Source organism: Filicampus tigris, chromosome 1, assembly GCF_054856515.1.
Source record: "Filicampus tigris isolate MCC_2025a chromosome 1, RoL_Ftig_1.0, whole genome shotgun sequence".
Classification (NCBI taxonomy): domain Eukaryota; kingdom Metazoa; phylum Chordata; class Actinopteri; order Syngnathiformes; family Syngnathidae; genus Filicampus; species Filicampus tigris.
The window spans coordinates 22,371,858-22,394,830 of NC_141217.1; the positions used below are offsets into that span (position 1 = coordinate 22,371,858).

At 41.4% G+C, this 22,973-nt stretch overlaps 2 protein-coding genes across 3 annotated transcripts in view; one reads left to right on the forward strand and one right to left on the reverse strand.

The window, feature by feature from the left end:
- lamb2l (laminin, beta 2-like) overlaps positions 1-20,788 on the forward strand; it is a 47,435-nt gene extending 26,647 nt beyond the window's left edge. For both annotated transcript variants that reach the window (XM_086026695.1, XM_086026704.1), the window contains exons 12-35: positions 9-121; positions 312-391; positions 488-644; positions 2,690-2,830; positions 3,801-3,962; positions 4,103-4,224; positions 6,705-6,825; positions 7,401-7,593; positions 7,685-7,828; positions 8,849-9,080; positions 9,166-9,329; positions 10,524-10,748; positions 11,225-11,439; positions 11,523-11,619; positions 12,276-12,648; positions 14,500-14,684; positions 14,952-15,199; positions 15,647-15,862; positions 15,942-16,086; positions 17,035-17,242; positions 17,612-17,753; positions 17,852-18,028; positions 18,493-18,658; positions 20,199-20,788. In XM_086026695.1, coding sequence (XP_085882821.1) covers positions 9-121; positions 312-391; positions 488-644; positions 2,690-2,830; positions 3,801-3,962; positions 4,103-4,224; positions 6,705-6,825; positions 7,401-7,593; positions 7,685-7,828; positions 8,849-9,080; positions 9,166-9,329; positions 10,524-10,748; positions 11,225-11,439; positions 11,523-11,619; positions 12,276-12,648; positions 14,500-14,684; positions 14,952-15,199; positions 15,647-15,862; positions 15,942-16,086; positions 17,035-17,242; positions 17,612-17,753; positions 17,852-18,028; positions 18,493-18,658; positions 20,199-20,335 — 4,163 coding nt within the window. In that variant the 3' untranslated portion in view covers positions 20,336-20,788. The remainder of the gene's footprint in view (positions 1-8; positions 122-311; positions 392-487; positions 645-2,689; positions 2,831-3,800; positions 3,963-4,102; positions 4,225-6,704; positions 6,826-7,400; positions 7,594-7,684; positions 7,829-8,848; positions 9,081-9,165; positions 9,330-10,523; positions 10,749-11,224; positions 11,440-11,522; positions 11,620-12,275; positions 12,649-14,499; positions 14,685-14,951; positions 15,200-15,646; positions 15,863-15,941; positions 16,087-17,034; positions 17,243-17,611; positions 17,754-17,851; positions 18,029-18,492; positions 18,659-20,198) is intronic.
- On the reverse strand, positions 20,184-22,851 carry LOC147153268 (uncharacterized). The gene is given in 4 exon segments (XM_086026774.1): positions 20,184-21,020; positions 21,120-21,323; positions 22,477-22,582; positions 22,584-22,851. Coding segments are annotated over 4 exon segments (474 nt in total). The 5' UTR covers positions 22,611-22,851; the 3' UTR covers positions 20,184-20,883.
- Positions 22,852-22,973: the final 122 nt, after the last annotated feature.

Below are 22,973 nucleotides of genomic sequence, written 5' to 3' on the forward strand. Positions count from 1 at the left end.
ACCACCAGCGTGCAACTGTGATCCTCGTGGCATCATTATGATGGGAGCCCCATGTGATCAGATCAGCGGCGACTGCTCCTGTAAAAGATATGTCACTGGTCGCTACTGCAACCAGTGTCTGGTTAGTACCTGTCCTTTGCCTTTAAAATCTTGCTGTATTCAATGCCGGTCATCCATTTGCCTTTTAGTTAGCATTCATTGTTATTCTTGAATCACAAAGGAGTCTTTTCATATTTTACAATGTAGCTGCATGTTAAAACTGTTAGTGTTCTTCTTTGTTAAAAGCTTTTTTACTGTATCTGCCTTTCTAGCCTGAATACTGGGGTCTCAGTAATGACCTGGCTGGTTGTAGACAATGTGATTGTGATTTTGGCGGAGCCATCAACAATAGGTATACTTTCTCCAAAGTTTATGTCCTGAGAGCAATGGATTTATTGAGATCGTATGAGTTTTGTGTGTTGGCATTATCATCTGTTTTTTGTTGAAGGTGCATGATGGAGAACGGACAGTGTGACTGCAGGAGCCATCTGATTGGTCGACAGTGCTCCGAGGTGCAGCCTGGCTATTTCTGCGCCCCGCTAGACTTTTACAAATACGAGGCCGAAGGGGCCACTGGACACTCGCCCATTGACTCTGCTCTACCTGTGAGAAAACCCTTTTTTTTTTTTTTACACTGCCACTCACGCGAACCTATTACAGACCCCTATACTTAAAGGGCTTCTGCAAAGTGCATTAAGGACAGTATATACACCATCAACCTACTTGAAACATTAAAATCTGACCCTCTAAAGATGGTCCAACCTTGTGATAGCATCACTGTAAAACGTTAAGTCCCACCTGATGTTATGACTACAACAGATAAACATGTTTTGACTTCACCAGGATGCCTTACACTGGAGGTTCAACTGCCCAATTCTAATTCAATGAAACTCATGAATCCCACATGCACGTACACCTAAATTGCACGTAAATAACCCCACAACTGAGGTTGTTTATTTGACCTGGCTAGATGAGGGTAAGCGCCACACCACATTATCCCGCTGACCGAATCTGCGATTATTTTGCTTATTTTATTATTATGCACCGTCAATGTAGCATATTTGGCCCATATTCAATTTTCTGCACTTCAGATTTACACCTGTTAATTTTAATGTGTGTATTCGTGTTGTTTGGGCAGACATGGGTCTAGTACGTGGGTAAATCTGATCTGTGCGTATATGCTGCACTCATATTGACAGTTACCCGATACATATCAGATTTTTATCCACATTTGGAAGAGGCCTTGATTAAAATGTGAATGTATCTGATTCCATGTACTTTATTCTATTTCCTCTGACATGTCACATATCTAAATAGAGCCACTTGAAAGCAAAAACATCTGAATTGTTTCACCTGAACCCACCAGTGTAAATCCAGCGTTTGTGTCCCAACAGTTGAGAATTTATTTGTGTTCATTGTGAAAAATCCATTATATTAATTAATAATTTTATGCTCACTTATGAAATTAACTGACTTCATGTCTAATGGCAGTTCGAAGCCCCCAAATGTTGTGCAACTTTAGAGGAGTATCTTATCCTGAACATTTTGGTCAAATTTGTTTGACTTCATAGATTCCATTGTATGTAATAGATTTAACCGTCAGCCATTCTTCAACCTTCTATACTCTTCTCTTTCCATCCACCTGTAATCTGACATTCTCTCCCATTTTGACAGTCTGTTTCCTCTCCCCTCATCAATTTACCCATTCCACTCTTTCCACTTCCAAGTTCAGCCCCGTGGGCAAGCTCAGACAGACCCTTTTCATCCACACTCTCACAACATTCCCAGGAATGTGGCAAAAGGCAAGTGCTGACTTCAAATTGTCAAAGAGGCAGCGATGCAGGACACAAAATATGAGGGGAAGTGCCTCACGGGCCTTATCTTCTGGCGGATGCTTGTAGATAATCATTGTGTGTTCTCAGCGTAGGGAGAGCAAAGCTGTGTTCACTTCCTAGAACTGTGGACTAAGTGAGGTAATGCGCATAATTAGTAGTTTTCTGTGGTGAGCTGTGTCATCACCCTGATGAAGGATTACGCTCGACTTTTTCAAATTGTCTGATACTAGAGAGGTTATAATTTCGTGCCCGGCGCAAGTCTAGTGCAAAGCAAAGCAATCTAATAGTGCGCATTGGTGACGTTTTCTTTTCTTTTTCAAAGACAAGCGCAGTTTGAAATGTGCGTTTGCGCCGTTGTGTGCGTGAACATGGTCGATCATCTTCCCAGGCAATGAAAGCGGCTCCTCTCATTCACTTTAAAAACAGTGCACGAGGGGTGCATAGCCCTTGGCATTGAGGAAGGAGAACTAGATTCACTGGAGTCCATGCAGAAGATCAAAGCGCACGATGTACGTTTATAAGGAACTGCAAGCAGACCTCCACGGGTATATGACGTGAAGTTGGCTAGGGTGATCACAGATCTGTGAAGTGGGCACTTGGAGACTGCCTTCCAACCCGACCGCTCATGTTCATGTGTGACATGCCCCTAATTTCATGCATGACATTGGTTGAAACTGAAGTTTTGTGTGTTGGTCAAATTCAGGTTTGTACGACCTTAGGGACATTCGGCTTTACGTAGAGCTTCCTCATTATGTTTTGCTGTTTTAAAATTGATTAAAAAGTTCACTTGTTAAACTTTTCACCTCCTCTCCTAGGGCAAAGTTCGACCCCAGGCAGAGACAGACTGTGTTCAGCACCTTAGCAACCAGCTGAGAAGACACAGGCGTCACCGGCGCATCGCCAACCCACAACAACACCGCGCAGCACTGAGGCGAATCCGACAACTTCAGCAGACAGTATGATATAATCTTTGCCAGTTACCCGAATGGTTCAGCCCATGAAGTAGATGGTTGAACGGCCGGTCACCACTTCCTTTATAATAATAATAATAATAATATTATCTTTCATTTGCGCCCAAGGATCAGAAATGCCATGGTTGTCTTCATTGCTTGTGTTAATAAGAGAGACCTTAGCTCCAATAACTTCTGCATTTAGACAGCAGGTTGCAAATATGAACGTTGGTACAAGTTTAGTAGTTTTATCATCCTGGCTAAGTTCACAGAGATCTTCACCCGACATGGCTCTTCAAATGGAGGCTACATGCTGTGTATACCATACCGTATGTTAAAAAAACAAAACACCTCTGTAAAATTCCATCTTTTGGTGATGTAAAAAATATGACCAAAAATATATCATCCATCCATCCATTGTCTGTACCGCTTATCCTCACAAGGGGCGCGGGGCGTGCTGGAGCCTATCCCAGCTGTCTTTGGGCAGTAGGCAGGGGACACCCTGAATTGGTTGCCAGCCAATCGCAGGGCACACAGAGACAAACATCCGCACTCACAATCACACCTAGGGTCAATTTAGAGTATCCAATCAACTTACCATGCATGTTTTTGGAATGTGGGAGTAAACCGGAGTACCCGGAGAAAACCCACGCAGGCACGGGGAAAACATGCAAACTCCACACAGGGAGGCCGGAGCCGGGATCGAACCCACGACCTCAAAAATATATCATATTTTTCTTATTTCTTATTTTTTCTTATGAAATAAAACAATATGAGTAAAACTAAATATCTTAGAGGGCGAAAGTAAAAAAAATAGATTTATTTTTTAATGCGTTCACTGTTCAACCCCATCAAAATGTATTCTTTGAAAGTCTATATTGTTGCATTTTTACATGAAAGAATTCCATTATCATACACTGGAAATGGCCACAAGTATAGAAACATACTCAAGAGGGCATTTTTCTGTCTGTCTAAGCCGGATGTGAGGACCGTTTATAGAGAGGTCACCCTAAGTCACACAGTCACTTGGACCGGACCTGGTTTCGCTCGGGTCAAAGACGGCGCCGGCTTGGTGTTTAGTATTGACAACATTCCCTACGCCATGGAGTACGACATCATGATCCGTTATGAACCTGAGGTTTGTGCATCACATAATGTTTCATTTATTTACTTAAAACTCAACATACAATAGAACTCCTTTTGACTGAAAGCTCTTTGTCTTGTCTATCCTTGTGTATGTGTGTGCCTGCGTGCACGTGTGTACGTGTGTGTGTTTAGTCCACAGAGGACTGGGAGGCCATCGTTAGTATAACATCTGTGAACCTGCCTTCCAGTCTCCGCTGTGGGAACCTTCTACCAACCGAGCAGCTCTACACAGTCACTTTGCCGCATCGCAGCAGGTACCAAAAAACTCAGTAGATTTTGTCACGCTATACTTGGACTTTTTGGGGGTATGATTGGATTTTTTTAACTATTACCAAGTGGACTGCTTTTAAGGCTGCACGATATTGGAAAACCATACGATATGCGATATGGTTGTTGAATATAGCGATCAATATTATTGCGATATTAAACATGTACCTAAAGAAATGACATTTTTATGATCTAATGAAAGAACTACGTTTTTTTCATGCGGCAAAATAAGCACACTAAATGTATTCTCGGCAAATTAATTGTAATTACCCTAGATAATGTTCAGCTATTAGGTGGCATTGCACATTTAAGTTTGCGTTTGACTGGTCAAATTCAGATTAAAGCATACGATTCCATAAGAAACTTTTTACATGTCTTTGCGATATGCATATTGCGTGGGCCGATATCGTGATATCAATATTTTTTCGTATTCTTGACTGAAATACTCAGTACATTTACAGCCGGACAAACCAAATAATCAGATTTTTTTCTGGCAGCGTCTAAGTGTACTGACTGTGTGCAGTCTTTGGAGCGTCACTGTGTGTTCAACTCTCTTATAGCAAGTTTCAATGGAAGCACAGAAACAATTGCATCATGGTATTGTTGTCACTTAAACCTGCCCTGGCCTGCGGCACTGTGTGAGTCACATACCGTATTTGTAATCTTACCTCTCTGTATCCTGTGTTCCATTTACTATTCATTCGCTGATAGCAGGGCAAACATACCAAACGCCAGTGCAATAAGAGTCAGCATGATGACATTACAAGGTGGCAACAGAGGTGTTTGATGAAGCTTAAAGGGAAATCAACCCAAATATATTTTTTTCAAGAATATGTGCCCTGCAGGCCCACTAGTTGAAAACACGGCATTCTGATTAATATTGCGTTTGTGGAGTATGAGTTAAGCAGTAAAATCCACCCGTTTTTAGCTATCTCAGGGGGCGGCCATTTTGTCACTTCTGTCGACTGAAGATGACATCACAACTGCTCAGGGCTCAGGTAACGACCAATCAATCATAAATATTGCGTTTGTGGAATAAGAGTTAATCCACTCGTTTTTAGCCATCTCGACCAATCACGGCTCATCTTCAGAAAACAGGTCAGCCGTGAATCTCTTGAGTACAATTCAACTTGTGAACAAAGTGGAAACGGCTGACCTGTTTTCTGAACCTGAGCCGTGATTGGTCGATGTGGGCAGTTGCGATGTCATTTTCAGTCGACAGAAGACAAAATGGCCGCCAACAGAGATGGCTAAAAACAAGTGCATTTTGCTTCTTAACTTATATTCCACAAACTCAAAATTAATCAGAATGCGCTGTTTCAACTAGTGGGCCTGCTGGGAACATATTCTTGAAAAAAATATGCTTGGGTTGACTTCCGTTTTAACGAAAAAAAATCGAGAACTGTTGGAGACAGAAAGAGAATGGTACAAGGAAAGAATTTGCACGTGACCAAAGTTTCCTTTGATTTCCCGCATACATTTTTGTGATAATCTTTTTTTTTCTGCGTTTTCTGCACTTGGTGGCACGTGCACATCCAGACTTATTTGTAGTCAAAGGTCAGGATGAATCACAAACGTGTGGAGTGAAATTTCATGTCTTTTTTTGTCAGTAAAGCAATTCTGGTAAAAAAAAAAAGGTTATGATGCAAGGAAGTAATCTACTATTACAATAGTTAGCAACACATATAATCATCGTTCTTGATTTTTTTTTTCATAGTTTCATCTTTTATTTTTGTGCTGAGGGGCAAAAAAAGCTGCATTTATTTAAAAGGGGACGGTGTACTCTGCAATTTGAGCAGTCTATCAGAGCAGAGGCCACTATTTGGGGAAATACATTATCCACATAAAACAATAGCAATCTTAAGCAATAGTAAATAGAAAAAGCGGGTGTAAAATATAGTGAGAAGCCCAACTTGACTTGTTTCCAAGTTCTAAACAGCCTTTCAGAAGGCAGTGTCATTCATCTGGAACTAAGAGGCCAGCCTATGTCTGGATCTAAATGTTGCAGTGGACCAAAGCTTTCCTTCCGCTCTACACTGTAGTTGGCCCAACAGCCAGCACTAATTAGCACAGTGACTTCAAAAACACAAAAAGATAAAGAAGGTTCACGTCTGCAAAAAGAGCATCTATGCCAATGTGCGAAGGTTGTTTGCATATAAGCAGTTGGATTTGTTCATAAAAATGACAAAAGACACAAATACACTTTATTTTCCATGGTCTTGAGACACGTTTGTTAATCGAGGGAACAGGGGTGAGAGCCCGTAGTTGTACCTGAATATTATTTCTTCATCCTAGCAAGTGTTGATACATTTATGATCACTACTAATTTGATTTGGAAGAACCAGCCCATTTACAGCTTTAGCATGATCTACGGCAGGGATTTCAGCAGAGCCAGCAGCCCCTTGCTCAGTTATAATTCCAAGATTTTTTGATATCTCAAATGTGCAAAAATTCCCTTGTCTTTCAGATACATCGAAATGCCGAGGCCATTCTGTTTTGAGCCCAATAATCGTTACGTGGTTGCCATCCGCTTCCAGCGCCACGGGGTGACACACAGACATCTCACTGCCTTCATTCTTATTGATTCAGTGAGTAAAGACAGCAACCATACAGCACACTGCATTTGTAACTCCGCTTTATTGCTGTTCAGCCTTTGAGCAGATTTTCACCTTATGCACAAGTACATTTTGGACATATTGTACAAATATTTGTGTTATTAAGAAAAAAAAAAGTAATTGCCCAAGTTCAAATTTAGAGTTGTGCATCTTCAGTGTTAGTACCACATTGCGCCGCAACATGCCAGACTTTACCTCTTATCTGGACACCTATGTGAGGAGAGAGTCTTCTCCCATTTCTTGATAGCGAGATCGTAAGAGCAAGCACTAAGGAATATTTTAATAAATTTGTATGTTTTGAAGCGTTGTGTGAGGGGTAAAAAACAAGATTTTATATGGGTGTTTATCATTATCCATGATCATGGATTATTTTTATTTTTATTAAATGCATTAAATGGGAGTTTACGAAATGCCTGTTTGGCAAGAATTTCAGACCATGTTTTCTCCTGGTATATGGAAATAAAAAAACAAGTACTTTTAGTGTGGCTTGCTTTAATAATACTGTTGTGCTTTCATTTTATTTTGTTTTCTTTGTTCCTCTCCGACAGTTGGTCCTGATCCCTAATTATACCGAGCTTCCCGGTTTCCAAGGCAATGAGATTGAGGGAGAGCTGCGGCGTGAGGAGATGATTCGCTACATGTGTCTGGATTCCTTTTTGATCACGCCAATGCCGACCTTGGCTGATGTATGCTCCAAGCTCATCTGTAGTATTTCGGCCATCATTCATGATGGCGCACTGTGTGAGTATTCTAAACAGTCACATATCTGCTTGCCTACACGTGCGCCTTCTTTTCTTTTCGAGTAAGGATGGTCTCCATTGTGTTATAACAGCCTGTAAGTGTGACCCTCAAGGCTCCCTCTCGAGCGAATGTGATAAGGTCGGAGGACAATGCCGCTGTAAGCCCAACGTGATGGGTCGACGCTGTGACCAGTGTGCTCCCGGAACTTATGGCTTTGGATTCAATGGTTGCACTGGTAAGTCACAAGCATGTACACGTCTGTGGACCTCAGTCACCACAGGTTAAAAAGAACACATTTCTTCATACAAGGTGAATGAGCAATCGCCACGGTATGTTTGATTTTGTGGAGGCGATCATGATGAGATCACGTTTTATGTCAATAAATCCGAACTATTGTGCAGAACACTTTTATACTTTCACAGGTTGAAGTGGACAAGAGTAGTAATGTGCATTTGCATTTTGGTGGCGATCGGTGGGTCGCTGTTTTAGACAACAGAACTGACAAAGCGAGCAATATTACCTCGCTTGGCTCCCTCCCGTGACGTAGACCGCTGAGACCGAGAACAAAACATAAGCCACGCCCTAAAAGGGGGAGGGGCAATTTGTCGTAAATCTAATCACAAAAAAAAGACCTTAAATCACGACAGAGTCTTTTGGGGGGGTGCACTTTAGTACTGATGTCATTTTTACATGCAAACCTATTATATAAGTGCCAATGTTAAGCTCACCAAAGTGTCCCTTTAACTAGAATCCCGCGTCGCCTTTTGGCATTGTTTATTATGCCTGTTGTTGATGTAACTCCCCAAAAAACTTTTGTTGTGGCCGCAAGGAAAGGAGATAGCTTGAATCGAATTAAATGATTATGAACTGAACTTCATTTACTTGTAAAGCTGTTGAAGCTATGTGATGTGTCCAGATTTTTTTCTCGAAAGGTAAAGGTGTTTTCCTTTGTTTTTTCAATATGATGTATTTTCCTGAATTGTTTAGATCAGGAAAGGTCACCAATTCCACATTGCGGTATCAGTGACTTCTGACCTCACAAATGTTCTTCTGGATGAAAAAAGATCCCATAGACAGTCTTCCTAAAAATATCTGCAAAATGTGGACCAAGTCCATATTTATTTTCTTTTTCACTTCCTCAAAGTGGAAATCCACATCCACAAAATCAACTACTTTTGTCTACATCTTTCCAGGGGCAATTCAGGTTATTATATACAGTAGAGTGAATGATGTTTAAAAACGTCTGCCTTTTCAGCCTGTGACTGTCACTCAGAGGGTTCACTGAGCCACCAGTGTGACCCCGTTACCGGCCAGTGCCAGTGCCGGGAAGGAGCGACTGGGCGCCAGTGCTCTGACTGCCAACCCGGCCAGTGGGGCTTCCCGAGCTGCGCCCCCTGTCAATGTAACGGCCATGCAGACAGCTGTAATTCCCAAACTGGCGAGTGTATACAATGCCGAGACTACACAGCGGGTCGTCTGTGTGAACGGTAAGAGACATTTCGCCAGCGTTGCCGTGGTTGTCGCGGTGATGGTAAATTCATTGGTTTCACTCACTTAACCGGTTTGGCTCAGGTGTCAGGACGGATTCTTTGGAAACCCAGTGCTTGGCTCAGGGGACCACTGTCGTCCCTGCTCCTGCCCTGGAAATCCCGGTTCGGATCACTTTAATGGCCACTCCTGCCAAGCTGACCACTCTTCAAACCTCATTATGTGTAACTGCAGACAAGGCTATGATGGTGAGGTACCACACTGTAGAGGCTACAAATGATACATTTTTGTCATAGCAAAAATCCACAAGTAGTATCCTCCTCTATTGCAAATGCTGTGTCTCCATTAGTCACCAGATACTTCATCTATCTGAATAAACTAATGCTGCAGCCCAAATAGACGGTTCTCCTCAGGAAAAAGAAAACACCAAATAACCATGTTACTAGATGGCTGTAATGACATTTATAATGACGGACACCCCCACTTATTACTATAGATGCCATTTCAACACATACTGTAGCCCGGTGCAGTCTGGACCCAAAGCTGCTTAACATTTCATCATTGACACGGAAGAATTAGGTGGGGGAGGGAATAAAAGTACAACTGAACAACTGATACTCTTGGCAGTTCAGTAAATCAACATTGCTTCACATTAAATGAGAATTTAATAAAAGTATTTGTATATCTTTTCAGAGCTCAATATGTTTGGTCCGAATGAGGACCATACATTGAAAAAAAAAATCTCTCCCGCACCAATGGCATTAAGAAAAATGTCCACGTAAAATAGCATTTGCAGGCTGTTGAATGGTTTTTGAAACAACAAGTGGTGAATGGTAAATGGCCTATCACTTCTCACGGCACTTTTCTACCTTTAAGTGGTGAATGGTAAATGGCCTATCACTTCTCACGGCACTTTTCTACCTTTGGTACTCAAAGCGCTTCACACTGTACCTCATTTTACCTTTGACGCAGCATCAGGAGTAACTGGGGGTTCAATGTCTTGCTCAAAGATACTTCAACATGGTCACAATGGCCGGGGATCAAACTCACAACCTTTGGGTTGGGAGACAACCACTCTACCACTGAGTCATGCCACCCCCGAGGTGGTGCTACAACACATAACTGTAATGCATTGTTAGCCAATCAGTGGAGTAAGGGAAAAAGAGAAAAATGAACTCATAAAGTGACTAATAGTAGAATATCACGCTTGAGTATGAATTCAACTAAATAAAAACTCTACATACTAATTGGCTCATATGAGGAATTGAAAACTCCTTAGCTTAAAGAAAGCAAGCTAAAACTTGCCAGTTACCAAAGGGCATGAGATTGTGTATCGGTAATGACAACTTTCCTAATGTACGGAACCAGCCTGAAACAGCGTACAAACATATTACATATCAAATCTAGTGTTTTGTTTTCTCATTTCCTCTTTTCCAACCCAGGGCCTCGCTGTGACCAGTGCGCCCCTGGTTACTACGGTGACCCAGAGCAAAATGGTGGCCAGTGCCTTCCATGCGAGTGCAGCGGCAACATCGACACTCAGGACCCTGAGTCCTGTGACCCTAGGACAGGTCAATGCCTGAAGTGCTTGTACCACACAGACGGTCCATCTTGTGCCCAATGTCAACAGGGTTACTATGGCAGCGCTTTGGCACAGGATTGTAGACGTGAGTTATTGGAATATACGTACTCTATCAATGGCTTTGGGATACATCTGCCTTTTAAGTGGATACATATTTAAGTTGTCCAGCATATTTCCACAGCTTTAAGTCTTGAAATGTTTAGTCAGTGGTAGAGCTGAAGACAAATCTCTGAGTATTGAAGATTATGTACAGATAGCCAAAGTAGGATTACGAAACTACATGAACGAAGTTGCAGGTACCACATTCTGATAAAAATGTGAAATAAAGAGCAAAACACATTTAACTTTGATAAGTGATCATACATCATTATGGTGACACTAGACTTATTGCATTGAATGTGGGTCTGATTCATCTCATTTTGCTGAAATTGTAATTTTTTGTGATATTAGAGACATGTTTATCTGAACAATTTTAGCTCAATCCAGAATTTTATGGTATTTGACTTTCAGAGTGAGTGTCTTCTAACTATCTGGTTCTTGAACGCGATATGTTTATCTTAGGCTGTACCTGCGTGACCGCCGGTACTGTCCAGTCGACTTGCAGCGTTGGACAGTGTGACTGTGATCGCCAGACAGGTGCTTGCTTATGCAAGGAGAACGTCTCCGGCCCTAACTGTGACCAATGCGCTCCTAACCACTGGAACTACGGTCAGGAGCAAGGCTGTGAGCCCTGTAACTGTGACCTGCAACATTCCATTGGACCTCAATGCAATATGGTGAATGCGCAAGACAACCTCAGAAAGTCTGAAAATGTTGAATAGAAATTTCGTTGTGAAAGCCAGGTGTTTGTCCTTGACAGTTCAGTGGTCAGTGCCACTGCCGCCCAGGCTTTGGAGGGAAACAGTGCACCGAGTGTGAGCAGCTCCACTGGGGAGACCCACGGGTACAGTGTCAAGGTAATTTATTGACTACAAAAGTCAGTAAGGCCAATTTGGCCATTTATTTTTAAACTTACAGATAGAGATACCTGACTTGATTTATAAAGGTTGTTTCTAGTTTATGCCGAAGCTTACACAGATGTACAGTGTTTGCTGTTTGGTATTTATGAATTTGCATATTCGTAGATTTTTGGGGGGAAACCTATTCCTTTATTTGTTATTCACAGATTCTGTGCTTAGGCCAAAGCAAATAAAGTGTTATTTTGACATCCTGATGTTAGTGTTGCGGTTAGGTTGAATTTATTGATAGTATTATTCATCTGTGTTTGAGATGTCCTTGTGCACAGTCCAAAATAAAACTGAAAGTATGTTTTTGCTTCTCCCAATAGCCTTCCTCATGTAGCCTAGTTTGCTGTTACTGTCTGCCTATATTCCCTAACATTTACTGATTGTGTGTAAATGCCAAAAGTTTAGATTTAAGACTCAGGCTTAAGTCATGTTTTCCGCCATCTTGTGGCATCGATACGGAATTACAAATAAATTCTGGTGGGGGTGTCAATTATTCGTAAGTCCCTATCCCCTGTTACTGTATTAAGATCGAACAGGAGATTGTAACTTTCACATTTTCTCATTATGTCTACCTAAATAGATTTTTTTCTTGTTCCCCACTTTAGAGTGTAACTGCCATCCTCAGGGCTCAGAAGTAGCACAGTGTGACCGAACCAGCGGAGCGTGCCAGTGCAAGGAGGGCGCAGCAGGGAAACACTGTGACGAATGTGCCCGCGGCTTCACCGGCGTTTTCCCCGAATGCATGCAGTGTCATGCCTGTTTCCAGTTGTGGGACGACGTGGTGTGTCAGCTCAAACGCGACCTGGAGCACATTCAACACGCCGCAGACAAGATCCTGGAGAGTGGCGTCACACCTGGGATCAGCGATGCTCGTATCAAAGAGCTGGAGGAGAAGCTGAAGCAGGTGCAGGATCTGATTGGCAATGAGGACAGTGAAAGAGTCCACCAACTGCTTGGACAGAGCATTGATGACCTAAGGTGAGCATGGTACTCTTTCCATAATGTAAAAACATTAAATATAGTGTAGAGTCGGTTCGATGGTCTAAAGTCGGCCACCGCTATTTGCGAGGGATAAGGAACAGATCGGCCAGCAAATAACGAAAATCTGCCTAATGTATAATTGACGCCCAAAGGTTCTTCAAAAAAATGCTTTCTGCTAAAAATCAGCCTCCGCTTCAAAAAACCCTCATTGGTCGGGCCTTAGAAATGAATTTTTAACGTGAGGATCGAGATTTGGACGCGTACGCAGACATGACATGGAAATTGAAAAGTAATCGTCTTTATCAACGAAAATACAAAGTAAATACAGAGATCAGGACTGGAGGAAATCTGACTGGGAGAGAGCTTGCTTGCATCCTCACTCGAAGAAGGTTTGACATACTGACGTGTCACTAAGCTTATAAACTGTCTGACATCATGCCGATATGACACAATAAAGGACAAAGCATAAAAGGACTATAGCAACTGCATAGCAACTGATACATCACATAACAAGCAGTCATAATAGAATTCATAGAAAGGTGCAGCGACAGCTCATGTATACGACATATAGACTATACGCACGGAGTGTGCGTGACATAAAAATCCGTTAAAATCTCATAAGGCATCGCCCTTTTCGGTCAAGCCGAGTCGGTGGACTGGTGGTCCCAGGAGAGGAGCTACAGCACATAATTTATATTTAAAGATACTTTAAATTAATAAAATACCTTTACTCAAACCGCAAGTGATAATCATTTTAGGCGATAATTTCTTTGCCAAAGCACAAACCAGCAAAAATGCTTAACGTGGCTTAATATTAGAAAACTACGACCAATTTCCCCCTCAATTCACATGCACATCTTCACTTTTGCCCACTTCAATCCCTGAAAATATCAAAGCAAATGCCACAGTGTTTTGGTGGTTATCGGTCGTAGTTTGCTTACATTAAGCCACGTTAAGGTTTTTTACACGCACATTAAACATTTTCGACTGTCCCATTAAAGAAACATGACAGCTCTAAGAGATCTAAATAGTTTTAGATTTCGGGTGGTCCTAGTGTTTTTGAGTCGATTACAGACTTGGGCTAGAGTTGCATCACATGAACAGCGCACTCTGCTACAGCGTCTACCCTGCACCGAACGCGGAAGTGCTGCGTGCGTATAGTCCATAGATTACATTTTTCCAGACTCCGTTATGATGGTCACACTAACACAGGTTTAGATATCCATGGCAAGAAACAAACTGCTGATAAAAATTGAAATATTCATATAGCATGCAGCACGGTCAAGAGGTTAGCATGTCTGCCTCACTGTTCTGAGGTTTGAGGCTTTGGCCTTCCTGTTTGGAGTTTGCATATTCTCCCTGTGCTTGCATTGGTTTTCTTCTGGTAATCAAGCTTCCTCCCAGAAACATGCATGTTAAGTAAAGTGAAAAATTGACTTAGTCTGTGAGTGGGACTGAATGCTTGTTTGCCATCTGTGAGTGGGACTGAATGCTTGTTTGCCTTTGATTGGCTGGTGACCAGACCAAGGTGTACACCGCCACTGTCATCTGGATCCAATGAGGACATGTGCTATAGAAAATGAATGGGCACTTCAACCAAACTACTTGAACCAATGTTTATAAGTCATTCACTGCCATTGACGTATTTATTTGTCTTTTCACAGTGCAGCCATTCAATCCAAGGAACTTATTTTTTTCAAATGTTTGGGTAAAAGAGGGTCTGAAAATGGCAGTGAATGAGTTAATGGACACAATACTAAAAAATGGCATTGTGCACCTGAATTTTCATTATTAAATTATATACTGTATATATTTGATTACATAGTATCAATGGTATGTGTGTTTCAGGGCAGAGATCGCGTTGACCGACGGGCGCCTGATGGGTGTCGCTCGAGAGCTCAACACAACAGCAGAGGAAGATGGTGCACTGAGACACACACTGAGCGACATGGAGAGACAGTTGATGGACATTAACTCCACAATTGCTGCTAAACGGCAGCAGCTAGACGACTACTTCACCTCAGGATTTGCAGGTAGCAAATTAACGCCAACTGACTACCAGTGAAAACATATATTCTATGCAGATTGTCCATTTGTCAACATGCGATTTCCATTTAACTCATTCACTTCTAGACATTTTCAGGCCCTCTTTTACCCTAACAGTTGAAAAAAAAATTGAAAAAAATATAAATAAGTTCCTGGCCGGACTGTGAAAAGACAAGTAAATTCGTCAATGGCAGTGAATGAGTCAATACACATTTCAACATTATGTAAAATGTACCTCACATGTGTCGTGACAGATCAATTCAAAAAAGTGAAGAAATACTATCAGGAATCATCAGAGGCAGAGCAGAAATGCAACACGTCAGTCTATGGTCCCCTCAGTCCCGTGGAACAGTCCAAACAAACTCGCGCCCTCACTGAAAACCTGCTGAATACTACTGAAGACAAGTTCCTCCATGCCATGGCAACTCAGAACAAATCTATGGAGGAGCTGCAGCAGAAAGCCCATGAGCTGGACCAGGAGGTCCATCACCTCAGTAACAAGGTAAGAGGACTATTCATTTATTATTATTCATAATAATTACATTTCATTTTGGGGGGCACTCACACTTTTAATGTTTGGCACAGCAAATTCACATGTCCACATTCTAGCGATGTCAACAGAAACAATGGGCATGACATTTTTTGTGAAACCTTTAACATTCTTAACTGTCATTCAAGTGCCAAACACAAGTTAACCATCATATCGTCGCTGTCCTGTGAAAAAAAATGATGTCTGTTTTATGTTTAATTTTCACGTTAATGCGACATCTGTAACGTGGAAACACCATTCATGCAAAAATAAGAACATTGAAAAAAATGGACATAAGTGTTTTATAATTTTTTAGAATTTATTATAATTTAGCGTTTGTGGGCCAATTATGTCGGAATATCTTAGGGAGGGTTGGACTGGTGGATCAACCTCTGTAAGTACCGGTACTTTGTCCTACAGGTGTGTGGTGGCCACAGCAATGGCAGTGTCAATGGCAGCTGCGAAGACAGTCCATGTGGCGGCGCCGGTTGCCATGACAAACAGGGCAACCGTGTATGCGGAGGGGTCGGATGCAATGGGACAGTGAGCGCTTCTTTAGCTGCGTCAAGTCACGCAAAAAATGCCACCAACGCTCTGGAAGCCGCTAATGAGGAGCTGCATAACGTGGCCAAGAAGGTACCGAATGTCATGTGTGGTGTCGTATCCCCCCCCACTTTGTTTTTTTAATGGTTTTTTTTTATGTCTCTGTGTGCAGCTCCAGGATATCGCGTCTTTGAGCCAGGATGTGAAGAATCAGGCCATGAACACCCTGCAGAGAGCCAAGAAGAACAAAGACCACTTTGAAAAGTCAAACAGGGAGCTCAAAGAGTTCATCAAGAAGATCAAAGATTTCCTCACTGGTATGTTCATTATGCTAATGTGGAAAACCTTTTTGGTCTTGCGTTTGGTAATTTGTTTGCAGAATTATCACATTTCCTACAAAACATTGTGCAAGAAATAATTCATTCTGTATGTTTACATGGCATTTTGGGAAATTATTCATTTTTTGTATGACTGAAAATGGACTTTCACGATTACACGTTAGTCTGACGGAAACCATAGCACGTCAAATCAGACTGGACTAAGGATGGCTTTACATGATTTGATCAACACGTCGCACTAGAGTGCCTGCAAGATTGTCCGTATCAGTCCTAAAGTAAGGCCAATTTTGCTATGGAAATGGATCGAGTTTATCAACCTATTAAAACCCTTTGCCATTCCACCTGGCAGTTTTACCTGAACGAAAGGTGCACCAAAGTAAATTTGATGCTGTACTTGAATCCCTTGGAGTATCGGCATAGTTGTGGTCTCTTTTTGAAGCTAACACTTAGATTTTTTTCTCCTCAACTGTCAGAATCGTTTTAAGTGCTACTGGCACTGAATTATGGAAGTTTGAATACATAAAAGAAGGCCGACCCACGGACGCCCCACGGCTTCTATGTATTCAAACTTCCATAATTCAGTGCCAGTAGCACTTAAAAAGATTCTGACAGTTGAGGAGAAAAATTCAAAGTGTTATCTTCAAAAAGAGGTTCAAGTACAGCATCAAATTTACTCTGGTGCACCTTTCGTTCAGGTAAAACTGCCAGGTGGAATGGCAAAGGGCTACCTAATTCAGCAAACTGCAGTCATGAAAGTACCAAAAGATAAACATTGCTTTCTTCACAGCAAGTACATCTGCTCTCGTATGCTTGCAGTTCACCATCAGCAAGCTTTTATTGCAACTGTGAGAAAGGAGCATATTGCCACTAGTTGAAGGCATCTCAACATTGTTTTTTCCTGTATGTTTCTCTGCTTGTACTATCCAGAGGAGGGAGCAGATCCAGGGAGCATCGAGAAGGTGGCCCTGCAGGTCTTGTCCATTAAGCTTCCGGTCAACAGGACCACAGTGGACACAATGATCATGCAAATAAAGGACAGCCTTTCCAACCTTAGCAACATCGACACGATCATCAGCAATACGTCCCAGCACATCAGTCAAGCCAAGCAGCTTTTGGAAAAAGCTAAAGAAGCCAAGTAAGGACGCTATCTCCACTTTAATGGAAGCAACCCACTTTTCCAACATTCTATACAAGAAAAAAATATTTTGGATTTGTCCCTGGTCTTGGTCCACTATAGACCCATTCACTCTGCAAATTGGTGTATCAGAAACATAACAGCAAAATCAGTATTTCCTGTATTTAAGTATTAGAACTTGCTGAATTTCAGCGAGACATTTTCGTCTCCTTGCTGTTGACAGCTTCCTGCATTCAGATAAGGAGATGTGCAGTGACATCAGCGGCAATTACTTTCAAAACAACGCGGCGTGGTCAATTGTTAATGTCCACATTCTTGAAAAATCTATTGCACACACTAATACAGCTAAATGTCTTCTACATTTTGCAGGAGTCGAGCCGAGGTAGTGAAAGATGCAGCCAATGCTACAAAGACGGCCTTGGATCTGTCTGAGAAGGCCATCGAAAAAGCAAGAAGCGCCCTGAAAGAGACTTTGGACAACCTGGACGGCACCAGGAACGCCACTTCTGAGGTACAGTTCATGTTTCATCAGCATAGCGACGTTTTTTTTTGTTGTTTTTTTTTTGCAGGTACACATCATAAAAATATTTGTATGTCATTTCGCTGCAGGTGGATGAGAGGTTAACACAACTGGAGAACAAGCAAATGGAGGTCATGATGCGTGTAAACAACCTCTCCACAAACGTTGAGGCACTGAGAAACAAAACAGAGCTGAACAGAGAGATGGCGAAAGACGCCAAAGCTTTGGCCGAAAACGTCACACTCCAAGCGGTGTCGCTGGGGCAGGTAGGAGTGGCCATCAGGAATCCATTTGTTTAGTTTTGGATTCAAGAGAATTTTCAACGTGGTGTGGCTTGAAATGACAAAAATAAACCCTCATGATATATAGTTTGCTTACTGTGTGTGTAGCTGTGCCATAAGCTCTGATTGCTGTAGTATTCAGGAAGCTTTTTTTTCTATTTGTCCCGTTGTTTTTTTCTCCTTTGTTTTGGCATATCATCATATAAATGCTTATAAAAATGGTCTAAATACAGCATAACCATTTCTGATCCCTGAATATTTCCAGGTTTTGTTTTGTCAACGCTTTGAGACATTTATACAACAAAAAAAAAAAAATTTGAAATAATAATTATGTATAAATGAAATGACAGAGTTGCCAAATTTATCACAGTGACCCGTTGATAATGATCTCCATCTTGCTGTGTCATGCAAGTGACACTTTTCAAAGTCCAACCAATTTCTGGTTTCAGAGCCTCAACGACACAGAGAGGCGCTACCGTGAGCTGCAGGAGAAGGTCGACTCTCTCGGCAGTGGCTCTCAAGGCTTGAACGCCATCAACCGGAAAGCCAAGGAGCTCAAGAGGGAGGCAGAAGAGCTTCTCAACAAAGCTAACATGGGCATGGAGCAGCTCAAAAGTGAGTCTAACACTGTGGTGCATACTAGTCAGCAGCCATCAGATGGAATAAACAAGATTGGTTGCCGTAATGGCCTTTACTCTAGGTTGCTGGTGTTTAAATGAAATCTTTTTAAATCTTAAGTATTTTACAAATATTACTTATTTCATATACCTGGTAAATTGTCACAAAATACCATATAATAATACTAAAAGTTTTAGTAATATAACATGTAATAAACATATAAAACATTTATTTCATTAAGTGTAATATTTATGATAATGACCTTATACACGTATTAATTTGTGAAAAAACATGTTGCTGCCTTTTGTGTAGATACTTCGATTCACAGCCGGTGCCCCAATTCTCAGCCGGGTATAAATTGGGTTAGGATGATGTCAGCAAGGATGTCCGTCGTAAACACCGTGGCAAACAAATCAGGAGAGCTGAATGTCACAAGTTATAAAATGCAGTCACTTCTCACAAGCACATTATAGAATGCATATAATAATGCATTACTCTGTAATTATGCTCACACATTTACATACCCTGCCAGAATTTGTGAATTATTGACATTTTTGAGGGGAGGATATGACTGGTGACCGAATGGGGACCTTCTCATTGTTTTCTTCATTACTAACCTGCAGAGAATAGCGACATAACATGAGTAATTGATGCCACACCCTAAAATGTTTAATAAATGCCTACATTTAGAACAAAAACAATATTGTATATATTTAGAAAAATATGTTCTGAAAGTGTTCGTGTGCAATTGTGCATGCACAGGCAGGGAAGACTCATAACTTCCACTAACAACCCAGACTAAATTTTGCTATACTCTCCGACATAGAAGGATCTTTGTCTTTCAGTCAAAATGTATCCATTCAACAATACTTAATGGACACCAATTACTACTTTCCTTTTAGCCAGGAAACCTTGTGGCATCTTAAAGAAAGAGCACAAAATACATGAATAGATAACGATAGATTCCCCATAACACAATATGTACAACTACTGTAAATATGATTAAATGTAACATTTAACTTAGTATATGTTGTACCATACTGTATTGTTCATGATGGGGAAAAAATGAAGGCCTCACCTCGAATAGGAACATTGTCGAATAATATAATGAATAGATGGGAAAAAATGAAGGATGCAAAAAACAATGAAATAAGAAAGACCTGCCTTACTTCAGGTAAACACCTCTCTACAGTTCTGTAAATAATGTTTCTGAGCAAATATGATGTCATGGCTGTCAGGCGTAATGCATATCCAAACCCATTATTTTTCACAAAATTAAAAACAAAAAAACATTTTTTTTATGATAAACATTGTATAATTTAAAGTTTTAAAGACCAACATGGGGACTGATTTATGGTATTGATCTGTAAAAAACTAAAAAATAAATCGACCAAAATTTGAACAGTATCAGTATGTAATATGAGAAGTCAGATTGACAAGCACGCAGTTTTTCACACAGTGGTTTTATTTCAAAGTAATTACTGTGCTTTAGCACCTTTTCCAACCTTCACAGTCCACTGCTGTGCTGGCTTTGCAGAGCTGGAGAAGAAGTTCAAGAGCAACGAGCAGCGGATGCAGCAGCAGCGGACGGAGCTGGACGAGCTGAAGGAAAACGCCACTTTGGTGCGCGACGTCATCCGGGACCAAGTGCAGAAGTACGGTAGCTGTTCGTGAGGTCCTCATCGTTCCCAATTTGACTTAAGCTGCCTGAGCCGCCAGCAGAGTCGCCATTACTGCGGTGATGTTTGTCTGACTCCGATTCCGAGTATTCCACGTGACTTGTTAAGAAATGTCCATGTACTGTATCACGTTGAGACACCCGGATAGCAACACTATCCCGTGTGCTCCTAATGTCTTAAGCTATCAAAACAAAAGGATGACCAGTGGGAAGGATTTTTTTCTGTATGAATATATAATGAATAACGAAAATATATATCAGTGTATTGGCCCTCTTTATGATTTTCAATATTTTTACCACAATTTGAGGCTGTTATTGTATGTGCTATTAACAAAATAACATACCTGTTAAGTGAGCAAAGTGGACCTGACTGATTTAAAAAATATATATATATTTTATGTTTATTTTTATTGCAAAAAAAGCTCTTGATTAAAGAAATTTATCATATATTTGAATGTGTTTGGATGTCAAAAATTCAGAGTGCCCTTTTCTAATGCTTTCCCTCAGCCAAGATTTTTCGTCTGCAATATCTGCATATCCGCACTCATGTTCGCCCTCTTGTGGCTGTCAGGTTGAGTGTGAGCGCTTGCAGTTGTTGGATCAGCGTGGACAGTTGTGTGGCTGCGGCCTCTTTCTCCCTCAAGGCCTCGGTCAGCCTCTGCAGTGCGCTACGTTGTTGTACTGATGGGGGGGGGGGGACAAATCAATGATGTCAAAAGCAAAATATGAAAATAAAATGCCTGTCTTTTGTCCTTCACACAATCAAAGACACTTTCTCACCCAGGAAGTAGAAAATGATTACAAGTGTGAGCAGGAGCAGCGTGATGACAGCACACGCCATGGCGTAGGCTCGCGACGAGCTCGGAGTCAACATGTCCTGTAGACGACTCTGCCATTTGCTTCCTCCGCTGACACGTCTCATGTGGTGCGTGTGCAGCGTTCCATTCACGGAAGGTGTGTAAGCCGGGCGGGGGGGCCTCATTCCTGTAATCAACTCACTTATTAGCCCAAACCAGCGTGTGTCAGCGTGTACGCGCAAATTTGTGTGTCTGTAATCTTGGTATGCACTACCATTATATAGTGGATATAAAAAGTCTGCACACCCCTGATCAGATGCCAGGTTTTTGTGATATATAGAAATGGGACCAACTTTTCCACCATTAACCTATTCAAGGGGGAAAGTAAAAATATGCAACTGATATAATGTGGTTGCGCAAGTGTGCACACCCTCTTATAAGAGGGGATGTGGTTTTCTTCAGAATGAATCACATTAAAACTCATGTTGCATGGGAATCAGTGCACTCCTGCTACTATTTAAACCCCCCTGGTAAACCCCAAATAAAGTTCTGATGTTCTAGTAGGCTCTTGCTGATGTTTTTGCAGTCACATCATTCGGTACAAAGAGCTTCCACAGCAGCAGAGGAGTGTCATTGCTCAAATGTATCAGTCAGGAGAAGGGTACAAAAGAATTTTAAAGCATTTAATATACCTTGGAACACAGTGAAGACAGTCATCCTCAAGTGGCGAAAATATAAATAAAAATAACACTGTAATAACATTACAGTGACATTACCAAGAACTGGACATCCCTCCAAAACTGATGACAGGAAAACTGGTACTACAATGTTGAAGGAGATGTAGGAATCTCTAGCAAGTACAGGCTTTTTCTTACAATGAATGAACAAAGATACTGCTTGAAATCTACCAAACGCCTGTGGAAAATTGTGGTCCAATAAAGTCAAGTTGAACGTTTTGGCTTTTATTCCAAAAGGTATATTAGCCACAAACACGACGCTTCTCATCACCATGCCTACAGTGAAGCATGGTTGTGGCAGCGTCATGCTTTCGGCCTGTTTTGTTTTCACAGACTTAGACACACGCACTCATATGAGCACACGTCGCAATATACATCCCTTTCATCAACACCTTTTTGTTGGCTTCCTCCCCCCAGTGACAGTCCAGGTGCGCTGCGGATGCGCTTCCCTTGAAAGGCTGCAACTGCTGGACAGTGTGTGCAACCACATTAGTTCAGTTATTTTTATTTCCCGTCTTGAAAAGATAACATGTTTTGCTTTTATTATTAATGTTTATTATTTTATACCCTAGTAACTGAAAGAAAATGTGTGTTTGCGTGTACCTTTGAGGTTGTGTTCTGGATGTGTCCGATGAAGGTCATTGATGGAATCCACCGAATGGAGTTCAATCTCACTGAGGTCTTTGTCGTTGACCCTGTAGGTCTGCAAAAGTCGTTTGTGAAGGCGTTCTTGACATTTCACCTAACCTGAAAGGGAAAATTCCGAATAAACAAACTGCTGACAGCACCTCTCTTCTCAAGAATTAAGCTCATTTGCGATGCTGCGTAATTATTCACGGTATTTAGTGCAAAGTCAGCTTGCTACAGGAATAAATATTGGACGAACACAATTGCCCTACGAAATTGCTTGCTAACCAACATAACGATGATGACAAGCAATTCACATAAAACTTTCTGTCACTTACATCTATAACAATACGGCTGTTGTGTTTTGAACTGTTCCTTTGGTTGCAGCAGTAGGTTACATTTGACAACACTTGAATTGGAATCACATATTTTTCAATCATGGTTTTGCCTCACTTGTGTATGTGGACCCAAAC